Genomic DNA, 19,245 nt, shown 5'->3' with positions numbered 1-19,245 from the left:
ATCAACTATCGATGATTGGCTGTGATATCTATTGTATTTATTCACTTGGAGTATCTTGCCTTAAGGGGAGGGCAGTGCTCAGCGGTTTAAGGCTCTGAGTTATTGATCAGAGGGTTGGGGGTTTGAGCCCAACACCACTAAGCTGCCACTATTGGACCCTTGGACTCTGTTGGCTGAACCTATCCACATTGACCCCACAGAGAAGTGAAAAATGAAGTATCATATTGCATTAAAAAACATTGTCATGAAAAGAGCACTCTTGTAGTTTTATTAAAAGTGGACTTGCATTCAATTTTGTTTGACATTTAAGTTATTGAGCTTTAGATTAAACCTATTTACTCATAAGCCAGGTTGTGTGTGTAGCAGGTTTAAAACAATAACCAAAACACCAACACAACAGCGCGCACACATTGAAACAAAGCAAGGAAGAAGCAAAAGGAAATGCTCTCTACCAAAGAGGGCCATGAATGTTACAAGGAAATGGCTTAACAAAGTGAAAAACATTTCATGAACAAAACCAAACTTGAAAGTGTAAAAGACCTGACTGACATCAAGGAACTACAAGAGGGGTGTATGGTCCTGGATGGAGAATGGTGCAAAGCTCCATGACAATAGGCTATGGAAGAAAAAAAAGAGACGAGGTTTTAACTTCTGCAAAGCTGCTACTATTTTAAGATGTGTTTTTTAGGACACACACTGGGGTGGAAAAGATGATCCACCAGTTCAAATCTACTTGGTGGAATTGAACATTCAGGAAAGAAGTGGAGTATGGGACAAAAAGGTGCACCATTTGTCTGAGAAATAATGCAGAGGGAAGAACCAAGACACCAGTGATGAAAACTAAAGCTCCTTCCTCCAGGCCCTTTCAGAAATCTTCAGATGGACTATATTACAATGCCAAAATCACATGGCTGAAAATTCTCAGCATAGAGGGAAGGTTCCCCAACCAAGAGAGAGACAGCTGCTTATACTACAAAAATGTTTGTGGGAGAGAAATGGACATCAGCAGAAATGGTAGAACATGTCCATACCATCAAAGAGAGGCTGTTCAAAATGCACCAGGAGAATCTCCTATGGCATGTTGTGCTTTGCGGCATCAAAACCATTCAAAGGTTAGCCCACGTGACCTCATCACTGGCAGACCAATACCATTGCCAGAGACAATTGACTTACATACTTCTGGTATATACCTGAGTAGTGATGCTCAGCAAAAAGATCATTTTCAGCTTAGAGATGCCGTTTAAACTGCAAGAAAACAGCTGCTGCAGTAAAGTGTAAGGACACACATGTAATTGGTTAACAAACCAGATGAGGAAAAGAAGCAACAAGAAGTCAATAAGGTGAAGTACTGGGGACCTCGGTCCAGAAGAAAGAAACTGTCGATTTCACTAACATTTCAGACACTGAGGAACATTTCTTTTCTCTAGAGTTACTTGTGCTATTCCACCTTATGCCTAAAGTGTGTCATGTAGTGCATAAGAACTAAACTCTTAGTTATTTCAGTTGAGTGTGAATATGCTACAGACTTAGAGGCCAGTGGACAAGAAGAATTGTATCAATTATAGCTGGCACTAAAGGTGTTTTTGTAGAAATCTGCATAGTTAATCACATGTCCTTATCTGAGTTTCAACAGACTTATCATTGTATGCAGAAGGTGAAGATAAACACAGGATCTGGACAGTTTTATCTATAAACTGACCTTGGTTCAAGGCTCAGAAGGTTTTTCGAGAATGTACCAGGGAATTTGAGGTTAAGAATGATACCTGTATATACATTCGCTGTCCACTTTATTACGAACACCTGGACAGCAGCACATACATGCAGTTATCTAATCAGCCAATCATGTGGCAGTAGTGTAAAGCAAAAATTATGCAGATACAGGACAAGAGCTTCAGCTAATCTTCACGCCAAAAATCAGAATGAAGAAAAATTGTGATCTCTGTGACTTTCACTATGGCATGGGTGTTGATGTCAGATGGACTGGTTTGAGTATTTCAGAAACTGCTGATCTCCTGGGATTTTCACACACAACAGTCTCTAGAGTTTACACAGAATGGTGCGAAATACAAAAAACTTGGAGTGTGTGACAGATCTACAGGTGGAAAAGCCTTGTTGATGAGAGAGGTCAGAGGAAAATGGCCAGATTGGTTTCAGCTGCCAGGAAGGATATAGTAACTCATATAAATCACTAGTTACAGCCATAAAGAGCAGAAGCATCTCAGCATGCACAAAACATTAAACCTTGAAGTGGATAGGCCACATCAGCAGAACACCATATTAACTTCCTAATAAAGTGGATGGTGAATATATAGAAGCTTCATTCACTCAATTATTTTCTATACCACTTATCCATTGCAGGTGATGGATGAGCTGGAGCCAATCCCAGCTGACGCTGGGTGATAGGTGAGGTACACCCTGGACAGGTCACAGGGCTAACGCAGAGAGACAGACAGTAATTCATACTCACATTCACACCTATGGCAATTTAGAGTAGCCAGTTGGCCTAATCTGCATGTTGTTGGATTGTGGGAGAAAACTGGAGCACCCAGAGGAAATCCATGTAAGCATGGAGGAGAAGATGCAGATTACACACGGTAAGGTCCCAGTTGAACTACACATTTGAGCCCAGAACCTGCTTCAATAAAACATTATCTTTTCCAGAAAGACAAGAAACAATGGGAAAATATCACAACTCTGCAAGTAATTTGGGTGGTGTCGTGGCTAGCACTGTTGCAGCACAGCAAGAAGATCCTGGGTTCAAACCTCACAGCCAACAGGGGCCTTTCTGTGTGGAGTTTGCGTGTTCTCGCTTCGGTTTCCCCACAGTCCAAAGACATGCAGGTGAGGCCAATTGGTGGCTCTAAATTGACCATAGGTGTGAGTGTGAATGGTTGTTTGTCTCTGTGTGTTAGCCCTGCAATGACCTGGCAACTTGTCCAGGGTGTACCCTGCCTTTCGTCCATAGTCAGCTGGGCTAGGCTCCAGCTTGCCTGCGACCCTGTACAGGATAAGCGGGTACAGATAATGGGTGGATGGGTATTTATATATTCAGATTTCTTTTTTTATGAAGGATGTTTGTTTTATGAGTTTGTGGCTCAGCTGCATGCTGTTAGTATCACCACAGAGAGTATGTTTACTGACATTATTGAAGCACTGCTTATGTTTATTAACACATACTGTATTTTATTTCTTATATATATAGTAATAATCTTTATTATTAGTGTGTGTTTAATGTTTATTGCTGCATCATGGGTTTGAGAGTAACGCAATTTCAATCTTCTGTATGTCCTGTACATATTGCAGTATTGACAATAAAGTAGACTTTGACTTTATGTACTTTCAGTGTGAATATCTTTTGCATTAATACTGTATGTTAAAGTATTATTATTATCCATCCATTATCTGTAGCCGCTTATCCTGTCCTACAGGGTCGCAGGCAAGCTGGAGCCTATCTCAGCTGACTATGGGCAAGAGTCAGGGTACACCCTGGACAAGTCGCCAGGTCATCGCAGGGCTGACATATAGAGACAAACAACCATTCACATTCACGGTCAATTTAGAACCACCAATTAGCCTAACCTGCATGTCTTTGGACTGTGGGGGGAAAACAGAGCACCCGGAGGAAACCCACGCAGACACGGAGAGAACATGCAAACTCCACACAGAAAGGCCCCCGTCGGCCACTGGACTCGAACACAGAACCTTCCTTCTGTGAGGCGACAGTGCTAACCTCTACACCACCGTGCTGCCTTATGCAGTTCTCTAATCAGTCAATCCTTTGACAGCAGCACAATGCATCAAATCATGCGGATACCAATCAAGCGCTTCAGTTAATGTTCACTTCAAACATCAGAATGGGAAAAATTGTGATCTCAAAGTGTGACTTACTTTCTTTCACTGTGCCATGGGTATTGGTTTGAGAGGCAGGGTACACCCTGGACAAGTCGCCAGGTCATCACAGGGCTGACACATAGACACAGACAACCATTCACACTCACACCTACGGTCAATTTAGAGCCACCGATTAGCCTAACCTGCATGCCTTTGGACTGTGGGGGAAACCGGAGCACCCGGAGGAAACCCACATGGACACGGAGAGAACATGCAAACTCCGCACAGAAAGGCCCTCATCGGCCACTGGGCTTGAACCCAGGACCTTCGTGCTGTGTGGTGATAGCACTAACCACTACACCACCGTGCCGCCTATTATTATTATTATTATTATTTTTATTTTTTTTTTTACAATTTATTTATTTATACCAACAAAACAAATGAACATACTCTTTGGATAAGATTCTACATGTACATAGCTTTTTGTTTTGTTTTTTGTCGACGCTTTTTTTAAAAAAATCTATTTGTACTAAGAGAGCTAAGTGAAACCGGAGTCAAATTCCTTGTGTGTGTTCACATTACCTGGCAATAAAAGTGATTCTGATTCTGATGTTACTCAAAGTTACTCACTGAATAACTGCGATACCACTTTGGGCCACCAGATGGTACTAAAAGCTCGAAAAAGAGGTCCTTATCATCCGGTCACATCAGCAGTGAAGAAAGTGCTAAAAGAATGATGGATATAATTTTGCTATTGTATATAGATATGCTGTTATGATGCTGAATAGTTTATAATATTGGAAATATTTATATTGTGCATTTTAATATATGACATTTTTGGCTAAAGGGTACAGAAAGTGTGACTAATCAGAAGGGAGGATTTTTTTTTTTTCCGGCTCGACTCCAGTAACAGAACCACGCGGTGAGCCGGTACCACAGCATGGAGAGGAAAGGTGAGCAATAAAATACATTATCACTACAGGCGTTCCTGAACATTATCACACAGTAAGGAGTGTTCGGAAAATGTTAACTGTATGGGAACGATAGACGTGACATTAACTAAACAAGGAGTACAAACTGTTCACTGTGATTGCTGAACAAAAGCCTCATGTTACTGCTTAGTCCCACACACACGCACTGTAATGGAAGCTAAAGTGCTCACTTGGTAACGGTCAACAAGTCGCACAAATGTTTAAAATAATAAAAAAAATACAGAATTAAATTCAGTCTTAATATTTATAGTGATATTTTACGATTTGTATACTTATACGCTTCCAGTTTGTTGATAATTAACCGAATTAAACCTTTTTTTAAGACCCAAAAACAACATTTGCGACATGGTGGATGGTTTTTTGCTTGATTTTTTTTTTTCACTCAGATTAGCATAGTTAGCAATGGCTAACTTGGACTGCCTGAAGTTAAAGTTTTCAGGCGGGTAATTCAGCTCTTACTAAAATAATAAATTCAGTTGTTGCGTTTTATTTTTGCACAAATAATCTCTGTAGTCCGAATTCACTCCTGTTAATTATTTAATTGCTAAAAGTTAACACGGTTGGTCAATTTTATGTTGAAAAAGAAGCTACATTTCTCTTCCATAACTAACTAAAGGACGTGTCTTAAATGTCTCTGTACTTATACATTGGGGCGCTACATAAACGGATGCTAGCATTATTTTAAGCCCTAGGTAGTGCACATATGTAGGGTGTGTGGAGAGGTTTGGGATCCAGACTAGATTATTAGCAGTAGTACACTTGCTAGCAAGTTGGAATTAGCTCTTGATATTGGACTGAGAAATGAGTGAGTGAAAGAAAGAAAAAACAAAACTCGGCGAACAGAAATACTTTTTCTGTTGTAATTTTTGTAATATTGTGTTTTTGCTTGTTGTTTTTCATGTCATGAAAGTGCTTGCACTCCAGGCGAGGAAGAAAAGGACCAAGCTGAAAAAGCCTGGCAAAAAGTAAGTGGAAGTTTTCAAAATCGTGGGACTGAAAATTTCCCTCACAGGAGATGTGTGGTGCCGTGCAAAAGTATTCACCCCCTTAAAAGCCACCAGAGTCCTCTGGATTACAAATGACCTTTGTACAGATTATTCAGTCCGGTGTTTTCTTTTAATACTGCAAAATTAACATGCTCTGAAAGTCCATTTGCAAAGTCAAAATTCAGTATTTGTCAGCAAATAATTAGTATTCACCTACAGTGGTGCTTGAAAGTTTGTGAACTCTTTAGAATTTTCTATATTTCTGCATAAATGTGACCGAAACCAACATTAGATTTTCACACAAGTCCTAAAAGTAGATAAAGAGAATCCAGTTAAACAAATGAGACGAAAAAATATTATACTCGGTCATTTATTTGTAGAGGAAAATGATCCAATATTACATATCTGTGAGTGGCAAAAGTATGTGAACCTCTAGCATTAGCAGTTAATTTGAAGGTGAAATTAGAGTTTTCAATCAATGGGATGACAATCAGGTGTGAGTGGGCACCCTGTTTTATTTAAAGAACAGGGATCTATCAATGTCTGATCTTCACAACACATGTTTGTGGAAGTGTATCATGGCATGAACAAAAGATTTCTGAGGACCTCAGAAAAAGCGTTGTTGATGCTCATCAGGCTGGAAAAGGTTACAAAACCATCTTTAAAGAGTTTGGACTCCACCAATCCACAGTCAGACAGATTGTGTACAAATGGAGGCAATTCAAGACCATCAAGACCCCAGGAGTGGTCGACCAACAAAGATCACTCCAAGAGCAAGGCGTGTAATAGATAGTTTTCACTGACGTCACGGCATTCCGGGGAACGCCCTCCAGCCGCCATCTTGTGGGGCAAATAAAACGGACCATCGCCATTACCGGCTACGTTATCTTGGACGAATTTATGAAGTTATATAGTCAGTTTTCTAAAATAAAGATCAATGTCAGCAAAATCAAGCAAACGGAAGTATATAGATACATTGGACGACATCTCACGACAACGGTATGCAGCCAAACTGGCCTTGATTGGGGGAATTGACCCCTATGAAGTGGACAAAGATGCATTTTCAAGTGACTATGCAGGGCTGCCATCCATATCGTGCCCTGATATTGTGAACTATTTCATGAATAGTAAAAGTGCCTACACACTTGACGACCTCAAAGCATACAAGTCGCTGGAGTCATACAATTATTTTGTCTGTGGCTGGGTCCGTGAAGTCCACCATATAAAAACAAGTGACAGTCGTGTCCTAATTACAGCCAAGGTATGTAAACACTGGAATTTTAGAGCTCTCAACACTGCATATAAATGTGTGTGTGTATAATATCGAGTTGATTTTAGACAAATTTTACATCCATTAGTGGTCTTACAGTACCATGTCAGTATAAACTTTGTAATATAATTAACTGGTATGTAGGCTTGTTACATTTTGTTTATGATAAATATGACAATTTATAGGCCAGTAATAATCATATGTTTGCAGCCTTGTACCGAGCGATATTAAGTGTACATTATAATGTAAACGTACACTCAGCGGTTCCAGTTAGGCATTTTCCAGAGATTGTTTACACGATGTTTTGGTTTCCAAAAATAAACTTAAACACAATTGATTGTTTATTTAAACAACTTACCACTTATAAAATGATCGGAGCAGACTTTGCTGTGTTTGGAAGGCTGATAATCCTTGCGGTTGATTCTCGCAAGGCCATAGATTTCTCCTTTGTATGCTGAGTTTCTTTGTTTGCTCGCCTTCGTGCTCCCGTGCAGTGGGAATTCCATAAAAGCTCCGCTTGACGTCATCATCTGACCTATTACGACAGCCGTGAATACAACAGGTGTGCACCATTGCTAGCTTTAAATAGCCTGCTTGGGTTCTTTTGAAGACTTTGTACTCGCGTGTTACAATGTGTGCTCAGTGACCCGTACGGTAAGCTTGACCCACAGGATGGCCACCACTAGGGAATCCCCGACTCTGTGACGTCATGTGAAAACTATGTATAGTCGGCGAGGTCACAAAGGGCCCCAGGGTAACTTCTGAGCAACTGAAGGCCTCTCTCACATTGGTTAATGTTCATGAGTCCACCATCAGGAGAACACTGAACAACAATGGTGCGCATGGCGAGGTTGCAAGGAGAGAGCCACTGCTCTCCAAAAAGAACATTGCTGCTTGTCTGCAGTTTGCTAAAGATCACGTGGACAAGCCAGAAGGTTATTGGAAAAATGTTTTGTGGATGGATGAGATCAAAATAGAACTTTTTGGTTGAAATGAGAAGTGTTATGTTTGGAGAAAGGAAAACACTGCATTCCAGCATAAGAACCTTATCCCATCTGTGAAACGTGGTGGTGGTAGTATCATGGCTTGGTCCTGTTTTGCTGCATCTGGGCCAGGACGGCTTAGCGTCATTGATTGATAGAACAATGAATTCTGAATTATACTAGCGAATTCTAAAGGAAAATGTCAGGACATCGGTCCATGAACTGAATCTCAAGAGAAGGTGGGTCATGCAGCAAGACAACGACCCTAAGCACACAAGTCGTTCTACCAAAGAATGGTTAAAGAAGAATAAAATTAATGTTTTGGAATGGCCAAGTCAAAGTCCTGACCTTAATCCAATCGAAATGTTGTGGAAGGACCTGAAGCGAGCGGTTCATGTGAAGAAACCCACCAACATCCCAGAGTTGAAGCTGTTCTGTACGGAGGAATGGGCTAAAATTCCTCCAAGCTGGTGTGCAGGACTGATCAACAGTTACCAGAAACGTTTAGTTGCAGTTATTGCTGCACAAGGGGGTCACACCAGATACTGAAAGCAAAGGTTCATATACTTTTGCCACTCACAGATATATAATATTGGATCATTTTCCTCAATAAATAAATGACCAAGTATAAAATTCTCATTTGTTTAACTGGTTTCTCTTTATCTACTTTTAGGACTTGTGTGAAAATCTGATGATGTTTTCGGTCATATTTATGCAGAAATATAGAAAATTCTAAAGGGCTCACAAACTTTCAATCAGCGCTGTACTTCAGATGGGTGTGCATGTGTCTCCCAACCAAAATAGTAGAATCATGTTTTTGCTGCAATAACATCTTTAAATCTGTTGGGGAAACTTTCTACCAGCTGTGTGCACTTTTTTTTTTTTAAAGTGATTTTCACCCATTCTTCCTTGCAGATTTGCGCCTGGTTTTTAACATTGTTTGGATGTGGTTTGTTGGCTGCAGTTTTCAAACACTAGCGATGTTTGTTTGTTTTTTACATGGTTCCTAATAAATCTGTTAACAATCAAATTCAAACTTGATTGGAATGAATTGCCCCTTTCTGATTGTGTCTGTGAAGGTTCTCGGTCATCCAGTAAATCGTAGGTGCTTAAAGAAAAAAAACAACAACTGGACTTGCTTGAAATTCTTGAAGACGTTTCACTTCTCATCCGAAAAACTTCTTCAGTTCAGTTTTGGGTACGCATCCACACCAAAACTCAGCTGACTTCAATAACTCGTATGATGACAGAGAAGGCCAATGACCCACAGATCATCCTAACGACTCTCTAAGCTGCTAACGTTGTTCACACCCAGCCCCCAGGGACCTACACCTACAGGATGACTCAATGACTACGTTTACATGCACATCCAAATCGAGCTGCTGTCGGTAATCGAGCTGAAGGTCCCAGCAGGGTGCCAGAGAAATCCAATCCTACATGCACACAATGAAATCGGGCTATTGTGTGAGGTGCATTGTGCACCCGAGCCACAGGTGGCGCTACACGCCCCATCGTGTTGGTACACTTCCGGTTGTTGTCATGAAGAAGAGCTATTCAAGAGTGTAAACAAAGTTATCAGTTCCGTGTTCTCCATTGCGCGTTTTTCTCCCGTCCATGAATTTTAATATATTCAACTCCTTAAGCTGAATGAGCATGAACTCTGTCTCCTCACTGCTCCAGAAGTGCACGTTTCTGCTTGCCTGTGGCAGTGGGGGCATGGTCAAGCGCCGGTCTGTGACAGGAGGGCGGAGCCAGGGAAGGTGAGTGGCAGAACGACGGTACACCTGATGGTAATTAACCTGTGTTTGTGTGTCTTCCCAGTAACCGCGCCCTATTTAAGGAGGCAGAGGGGAGAGCTCATCCCGGGACTAGAACACAGCGCGCGCGTGTTTCTCTCAAGAATAAAAGTAGGCTGTTAAACTGAAAAGTCTGACAATAAAAAGCCTATTAGTACCAGAAGCTTTGTCCTGCCGTCCTCTGTGCTCCACCCACACTTCAGAGAGCTCTACATCGCCATTTTCTCTTCTTCGTTTGTTCCTCCTGACCTCTTCTGCTGCTCGCTACTACTGTTGTCATGCCGACCGAGGCTGTTGTGTTTCCCGCTTGTGGTCTCGTCACTTCCGGAAGTAGCTCGACAGGGTATACATGCACAAAGTAGCTCGGCAGAAATCGCATAAACTAGGTCGTGTAGCTCGATTCCGAGAAATCAAGTTCGGTTCAATTTCAGCCGAATTAAGGTGTATGCATGGCATTTTGAACTTCGATTTCAGTCGAGCAACGGCAGAAATTCGATTCTCTCTATGTGCATGTAAACGTAGTGAATGACTCTCTTTCGGGTTGCTTTTGATCCACTGGATGGATAAATACCTGGAACTCCCCATTAGTCAGACAGAACTGAAGAAGCCTTTCGGATGACAGGTGAAACGTCTTCAAAAATTTCAAGCAAGTCCAGTTGTCTTTTAAGTCAAGTCAACTTTATTGTCAAATATGCTATGCATACTCGACATACAGCACAGATGAAATTTCAGTCCTCTCTGACCCACGGTGTAAACAGGCAATGCAATAAATAAAAATAGAATAATTGAAATAAACAATATAAACACTCTAGATAAGAACTAGACATAGACTAAACACTCATATACACACACATTGGAGCAAATAAACAGTCAAGGGCACTTGAGGTATAGCAGGTAAACATGAAATAAGCAGTATAAACAATAAATTAATAGCTGTTAAGGTGAGGTAGTGCAGAATAGTGCAAATGAGCAGTGAAATGTGCAGTCCCTGAGTTCAGTGTGTTAATGAACGTTGAGTGTGTGTGTGTGTGTGTTTGGGGGGGGGACTGTGAGGGTGACATGTCGGATGCTGAAGGGGGGGCAGGGGGGTGTGCGAGCAGAATCTGTGGCAGGGGGCAGAACAGGGAGGGAGTTGAGCCTCCTGACCGCCTGGTGAAAGAAACTGTCCTTGAGCCTGCTGGTTTTGGCCCGGAGACTCCGCAGTCTCCTCCCCGACGGCAGCAGACTGAAGAGGCTGTGAGATGGGTGGGTAGGGTCACCTGCATTCCTGATGGCTTTGCGGGTGAGGCGGGAGTTATAGATATCCATTAGAGAAGGGAGAGAGACACCAATGATCCTCTCAGCTGCTCTCACGATGCGCTGCAGAGTCTTGCAGCAGGACTCGGTGCAGGCGCCGTACCACACGGTGATGCAGCTGGTCAGGATGTTCTCGATGGTGCCTCTGTAGAATGTGTGCATGATGGGGGCCGGGACTCTTGCTCTCCTCAGTTTGCGGAGGAAGTACAGACGCTGTTCGGCTTTTTTGGCCAGTGATGTGGTGGTGTTGCTCCAGGACAGGTCTTCAGAGATGTGCACACCCAGAAACTTGGTGCTGCTCACCCTCTCCACTGCAGCACCATCGATAGATAGTGGAGCATGCTGGGTGTGTGCTCTCCTGAAGCCCACAACAATCTCCGTCTTCTCCATGTTCAGGCGGAGATTGTTGTCCTTGCACCACATGGCCAAGCGGCTCACCTCACTCCTGTAGATTGTCTCATCGCCACTGTTGATGAGACCCACCACAGTTGTGTCATCCGCAAACTTAATGAAGAGATTAGAGCTGGATGTTGGTGTGCAGTCATGGGTCAGCAGAGTGGAGAGGAGGGGGCTCAGCATACATCCTTGGGGGGGGGGCCCGTGTTCAATGTGATGGTGCTGGAGGAGTTGCTGCCGACCCGTACAGCCTGTGGTCTGCCTGTCAGGAAGTCCAGCAGCCAGTTGCACAGGGAGGTGTCGAGTCCCATCTGGTCCAGTTTATGAATGAGCTGCTGAGGAATGATTGTGTTGAATGCTGAGCTAAAGTCTATGAACAGCATTCTGACATGCGAGTCTTTTGTCTCCAGGTGGGTGAGGGCTGAGTGGAGGGCAGTGGAGGTGGCGTCATCGGTCGAACGGTTGGACTGATATGTAAACTGGAAAGGGTCCAGGGCGGGGGGAGGGCAGACTTGATATGCCGCATGACTAGCTGCTTGAAGCACTTCATGAGGATGGGAGTGAGTGCGACAGGGCGGTAGTCATTGAAGCAGGAGGGAGACTGCTTCTTCAGGACCGGGATGATGGTGGTGGCTTTGAGGCACGTGGGGACAACAGCCTGGCTCAACGAGATGTTGATGTCTGTAAAGACATCTGTGAGCTCCTCGGCACAGTCTCTCAGGACACGACCAGGAATGTTATCAGGACCCGGGGCTTTCCGTGCATTTGTTGTCCCGAGAGCTCTCCTCACGCTGTCTGGGGACAGCGTCAACACCTGGTCGCCGGGAGGTGGTGGGGTCTTCTGTGCCGTGGTGGTGTTGTCTGCCTCAAAGTGAGCGAAGTCGTCGTTCAACTGATTCAGCAGAGATGTGGAGTTGTCACAGGTCTGCGGCGAGGGCTTGTAGTCTGTGATGGTTTGAATCCCCCACCACAGGTTCCTGGTGTCTCTGCTGTCGTTGAAATAGTCAGAAATGTTCCTGGAATACTGTCTCTTGGCCACCCTGATGCCTCGTGACAGGTTGGCCCTAGCTTTCCTCAGGCCCACCTCGTCCCCAGCTCTGAAGGTGGTGTTCCGAGCCCACAGGAGCCTGTGGACTTCCCGTCAGCCATGGTTTCTGATTGGCCCGAATGGAGATGGTTCTGATGACCGTAACGTTGTCCATGCACTTCCTCTTGTAGGCAGTGATGGTCTCCGTGTACTCTTGGAGATCTGTGGAGTTGTTGTAGGTGGCTGCCTGTCTGAACATGCTCCAGTCAGTGGTGGAAAAACTCCTCTGGCCACACACACATCTGCTTTGTAGCTGGTTTGGTGACTTTAACCAGCGGCCTGTATGCTGGCATTAGCATAACAGTGGAGTGATCTGAGGCCCCAAGGTGGGGGAGGGCTTTGTAGGCGTCTTTTATGCATGGTGTAAACATTGTCCAGAGTATTGTTTCCACGTGTGGGAAAGTTGATATGTCCATAGAGTTTTGGAAACATGCTCTTGGGGTTTGCATGGTTGAAATCCCTAGCCAGGATGAGAAAAGCATCTGGGTGGGCTGTCTGCTGCTCACTGATATGCTGATAGAGTTCATTCAGTGCTTCGCTCCTGTTGTTTATTGGAGCCGGGAGGGATGTATATTGCTACCAGCAATATGGCTGTAAATTCCCTCGGCAGATAGAATGGCCGGCATTTAATAATTATAAACTCCACCAGTGGTGAGCAGTGTTTGCAGACCATGACAGCATCGCGGCACCAGGCATCACTGATGTAAACACACATGGCCCTTTTTCAGCTCGCTTCAGCTCACTTCAGCCCGACACGGCTCGCGTTTCGACTACCAAAAAACAGCACGACTCAGCTTGCTTCAGCCCTGCTTAGCCCCTAAAACTCGCACGGTTTTGGAGTGGGGCTGAAGCGAGCCAAAGCGAGCCGAGTGAGGCTGGGGGCGTGAGCAGACACTCCCCTGTGCACTGATTGGTGAGGAGGAGTGTCCTAACATGCCCACGCACGCCCCGCGAGCACGCTGGGATCTGTAAACACCGCAAACCCGAAAGGAGAAGAATTACGAAAATTTCTGAAGCCTTATGCGCCTCGCCTCATCTATACGCTCTTGCCAGTATCTGTTGGCGTTGTCGGTGACAACAAGCCACAGCACCAAGACCAGCAACACTAACGACTTCATGTTTATTGTTTACTATTCGGGTCGTGAGACTACCGCTTAAAAGCTCACTGATGTCACGGTTTGCGCTGCTTAACGACATCACCTGACGTCCACCCACTTTCGCTAACTCCACCCAATGTGTCCACCCACTTCCAGCCAGCACGGTTCAGCGCGGTTGTACAACCCCGATTCCAAAAAAGTTGGGACAAAGTACAAATTGTAAATAAAAACGGAATGCAATGATGTGGAAGTTTCAAAATTCCATATTTTATTCAGAATAGAACATAGATGACACATCAAATGTTTAAACTGAGAAAATGTATCATTTAAAGAGAAAAATTAGGTGATTTTAAATTTCATGACAACACATCTCAAAAAAGTTGGGACAAGGCCATGTTTCCCACTGTGAGACATCCCCTTTTCTCTTTACAACAGTCTGTAAACATCTGGGGACTGAGGAGACAAGTTGCTCAAGTTTAGGGATAGGAATGTTAACCCATTCTTGTCTAATGTAGGATTCTAGTTGCTCAACTGTCTTAGGTCTTTTTTGTCGTATCTTCCGTTTTATGATGGGCCAAATGTTTTCTATGGGTGAAAGATCTGGACTGCAGGCTGGCCAGTTCAGTACCCGGACCCTTCTTCTACGCAGCCATGATGCTGTAATTGATGCAGTATGGGGTTTGGCATTGTCATGTTGGAAAATGCAAGGTCTTCCCTGAAAGAGACGTCGTCTGGATGGGAGCATATGTTGCTCTAGAACCTGGATATACCTTTCAGCATTGATGGTGTCTTTCCAGATGTGTAAGCTGCCCATGCCATACGCACTAATGCAACCCCGTACCATCAGAGATGCAGGCTTCTGAACTGAGCGCTGATAACAACTTGGGTCGTCCTTCCCCTCTTTAGTCCGAATGACACGGCGTCCCTGATTTCCATAAAGAACTTCAAATTTTGATTCGTCTGACCACAGAGCAGTTTTCCACTTTGCCACAGTCCATTTTAAATGAGCCTTGGCCCAGAGAAGACGTCTGCGCTTCTGGATCATGTTTAGATACGGCTTCTTCTTTGAACTGTAGAGTTTTAGCTGGCGACGGCGGATGGCACGGTGAATTGTGTTCACAGATAATGTTCTCTGGAAATATTCCTGAGCCTATTTTGTGATTTCCAATACAGAAGCATGCCTGTATGTGATGCAGTGCCGTCTAAGGGCCCGGAGATCACGGGCACCCAGTATGGTTTTCCGGCCTTGACCCTTACGCACAGAGATTCTTCCAGATTCTCTGAATCTTTTGATGATATTATGTACTGTAGATGATATGTTCAAACTCTTTGCAATTTTACACTGTCAAACTCCTTTCTGATATTGCTCCACTATTTGTCGGCGCAGAATTAGGGGGATTGGTGATCCTCTTCCCATCTTTACTTCTGAGAGCCGCTGCCACTCCAAGATGCTCTTTTTATACCCAGTCATGTTAATGACCTATTGCCAATTGACCTAATGAGTTGCAATTTGGTCCTCCAGCTGTTCCTTTTTTGTACCTTTAACTTTTCCAGCCTCTTATCGCCCCTGTCCCAACTTTTTTGAGATGTGTTGCTGTCATGAAATTTCAAATGAGCCAATATTTGGCATGAAATTTCAAAATGTCTCACTTTCGACATCTGATATGTTGTCTATGTTCTATTGTGAATACAATATCAGTTTTTGAGATTTGTAAATTATTGCATTCTGTTTTTATTTACAATTTGTACTTTGTCCCAACTTTTTTGGAATCGGGGTTGTAGTCGAAATGCAACTCCAACAGCCCCGCTCAGCTCGACTCAGCCCAACTCAGCACGGCACGGCTCAGCCGCGTTTGTAGTGGAAAAGCGGCAATAGAGTCCTCTGTCGCGAGTCCCCCCTCCCCCCCGACTAGCGCTCTGTCTGACCGGTAGCATGTTAGCCGGGCTAGCTGAATGGCACAGTCTGGGACGCTGTCTTTAAGCCATGTTTCCACAAACACGAGGACACAACACTCACTCACAGACTTGGAAGATGAGCGGAGCAGGCGGACATAATCCAGCTTGTTGTCCAGCGAGCGTACATTGACCAGAATGATGGTAGGGATAGCCGGCCGGTGAGGGATAGCCGCTAGCCTAGCCCGGATACCGCCCCGCTTGCCTCTCTTCTGCTTCCGCATGTTCCGGCTGTGGCGCTTCCACTGTGGGCTGGATGCAGGAGTGGGGGTAGGTGGTTGAGCAGGCTTCTGGAGCAAACCGTAGTCGCATAGCACTTCCACGTCCGCTGGATTTATATCCGTGAATATAGTTCTGCAGATGTCGAGCAGAAACTCACGGGAGTATGTGCGCCTTAAAGGAACAGTCCACCGTACTTCCATAATGAAATATGCTCTTCTCTGAATTGAGACGAGCTGCTCCGTACCTCTCCGAGCTTTGCGCGACCTCCCAGTCAGTCAGACGCGCTGTCACTCCTGTTAGCAATGTAGCTAGGCTCAGTATGGCCAATGGTATTTTTTGGGGCTGTACAGTGTTTCCCACAGACCAGGTACAGTAGCAATTTGTGGTGCTCCACTGTGCCGATGAGGGAATCGTGCGTGGTGGTGTCGTGGCGGTCGGTGGAGTCGGTCATTGGGGTGTATGCAAAGTGTTTACAGCGGGCGGTGTTCAAACACACAGTATTTTTCTTCAGAGTCACCTGCTGGGACTATTTTAAAGCTACAAGAAGCATTTGAGGTTATTCAGTTCAATCTAAATTCTTTTAAGTTCTTTAAGAGAAGACAGCTAAAACAATTTTTACCAGAACCCTGCCTGGTTTCATTCCTTGACCCAACTTTACATTACAGGGCAGGCCATTAGTTTGCTGGGCTTGATGTTGGTGGAAAACCTGTCTTTTAAATTTATGAAAATTACTCACCAAAATTGAAGTTAAAGTTTAGTTTTTACTAGCGATGCACCGATTTGCAATTTTTGGGGCCGATTCCGATTTTCCATGGAGTGTGACCTGCCGATACAGATTTCATTTTTTCAAACCACTTCACAGCACACACAAAGACTATTTTCTTTTTATCTTTAATAGAACATTCTGCCAGATTTTCAGTAATAAATTTTCAACACCTCAAAGGTTGAAAACAAACAAAAAGACATTGTTCTTTGTAAAATCTTTCTTCATGTTTGGTATTAACACACATTAATTCCTGAAATAGGAAATTCACACAAACATTTTTTCTTTTCCCATCCAATATCTGGCACAAAAACAACTTCCCCCTCATATTATTTGCCTACTGCTATGGAACACACTTTTATAAGTCTATTTAGATCTGAAAACTTATGCGTTATAGAACAACCCATTTCTTCATTCAGTATCACAATACAAAAATAATTTCCAGTCATACTTGTACCATAGCCAGTCTATCATCTTTGTCAAGTGTGTATTTGTAGAGTAATTTCCAATGGAATCAAGTGCAACCAAGGTTGTAAAACAAACAAAAAGACTTTTTTTTTCTCTCTCTCTCTTTGTACAAAACTAACTAGATGTTTGGTAATAGGCTAACGTATTAATTCCTATAGTGGGAAATTCACACAACCACAAACATTTTCTTCTTTTCACATCCAATATCTGGCACACAAAAAAATTCACTATATTTGGATATCCAATTATAGTGATTTTTTTTGTTTGTTTGTTAAGAGGACTGACGCTGTTCTGCGCAAGCGCAACACAATCGCACTAGAAAGCATGTTCAAGCTGCCAGTGTAGCTGCAGCCTTTTTAGTTGCGAATTACGAGTATTTCCACTTTCATCCCTATGTGATACACAAGTTTTGATCGGCAGAAAATCAGCATATTTTAATTTTGACCGGCCGGTCGCCGGTCATGGCCGATCACGTGAAAATCGGCCGATTCCAATCGGTGCATCTCTGGTTTTTACCTTAGTTTTTTGCCTTTTTGGTGGCAATCTTTCAATCATTCTTTAGTTGACATTCAAGGAATAAATTGCAAAAAATAAGCTGGAGGTTTTTATTTTAAATATTGAACTCAACACTTACCTCAACCAATACTAAAATGAAATAAATAGTATAATGTAACAAAATAATAATAAAATATCATAATTAGATGTAAGAAACCACATAAGGTAACACCAAGGCAACTAACAATAATGAAAAAGCATTACTCTAATTGGTGCAAAGCCTGCATGCCCTATCAGAACATTTAATTCTGCGTGGCTTCCTGAAAAAAAAAAACCTCCAGTGCCCTATCGTAAGGGAAGTCATTGCTGAAGCGGGATAAACGGGATAATGCAATAAGGCTGGTACCTTGCGTCAAGCTGCTGCTGTATGCATCAAAATTGGTTTATAGCCTGGCTCAGGGATGTCCGTTTCCTGTAAGCTAAGAAGGCTATGATAAAGCTCATCACGAGCACGACGTAGGCTACCTTTTAAAATAAGGGGTCGGAAGGCGAATCGGGAAGGCTGCGTTATTTTTAATTAGCCTAACAGGCCTATTTGCAGTCCGGGTATATGCGCACTGGCAGGCCTGTGGACACGCCTCTCTCTGTGTGCGCGCGTGAATGAGAAGAAAGAGCACCATGAATGAACGGAACGATATGCAACGGAATTTTTTTTTTTCCCAAAATCGCGAGTCTGATTGTGTGGCGATAGGAATCCATTGTGTGGCGCTGCGCCACACAATGGTCTATATATGGGAAACCCTGCTGTAGTTAGATGCGACCAAACTCTTCCACGTTTTTCCTGTTTACATAGGTTTATATGACCAGTGACATGAAACAAGTTCAGTTACACAAATTGAAACGTAGTGATTTTCTATGCTATGGAAAGTCCGCACTATAATGACAGGCGTACTAACACCTTCTGCGCGCTTCGGCAGCGCATTGATGCGGAGCTCAGATATCCATGCGCTGCTGAAGCGCGCAGAAGGTGTTAGTACGCCTGTCATTATAGTGCGGACTTCCCATAGCATAGAAAATCGCTACGTTTCAATTTGTGTAACTGAACTTGTTTCATGTCACTGGTCATATAAACCTATGTAAACAGGAAAAACGTGGAAGAGTTTGGTCGCATCTAACTACAGCCCCAAAAAATACCATTGGCCATACTGAGCCTAGCTACATTGCTAACAGGAGTGACAGCGCGTCTGACTGACTGGGAGGTCGCGCAAAGCTCGGAGAGGTACGGAGCAGCTCGTCTCAATTCAGATAAGAGCATATTTCATTATGGAAGTACGGTGGACTGTTCCTTTAAGACTGATGGACGCGACAAAGACGAACAGATACACACGGTTTTTTAAAACACAAACACGAAAACACCATTCTGTCGGGACAGAGAGGAGCCGCTGCGTGTGTACGCGCCGCCATCTTGGATTTAAGCACCTATGGCCCATTCTGATTGGGAACTTAATCGGATTAAAAGAGGTGCTGTAAACCTCTGATGATCTGTTTGATAGGAAAATATTAGCCAGGTAAACATGCGATCGGACTGCCTTCTGGGCATGTTCAGGACA

General features: G+C 43.7%; 1 protein-coding gene across 2 annotated transcripts in view; it reads left to right on the top strand.

Moving 5' to 3' along the window:
- The first annotated feature begins 4,587 nt into the window (after positions 1-4,587).
- The window catches only part of srpk1b (SRSF protein kinase 1b), a 90,859-nt gene continuing 76,201 nt past the window's right edge, over positions 4,588-19,245 (top strand). The window contains exons 1-2 of one of the 2 annotated variants that reach the window (XM_060910351.1): positions 4,588-4,784; positions 5,734-5,788. In XM_060910351.1, the coding sequence (XP_060766334.1) occupies positions 4,772-4,784; positions 5,734-5,788 (68 nt within the window). In that variant the 5' untranslated portion in view covers positions 4,588-4,771. Of the gene's footprint in view, positions 4,785-5,584; positions 5,629-5,733; positions 5,789-19,245 lie in introns of those variants that run through there. The other variant, XM_060910353.1, reaches the window with a different exon arrangement.

The sequence above is a fragment of the Neoarius graeffei genome, chromosome 26, assembly GCF_027579695.1.
Source record: "Neoarius graeffei isolate fNeoGra1 chromosome 26, fNeoGra1.pri, whole genome shotgun sequence".
Taxonomy (NCBI): domain Eukaryota; kingdom Metazoa; phylum Chordata; class Actinopteri; order Siluriformes; family Ariidae; genus Neoarius; species Neoarius graeffei.
The sequence above is the reverse complement of the archived record's forward strand: the minus strand, read 5'-3'. Positions and strand labels throughout refer to the sequence as shown.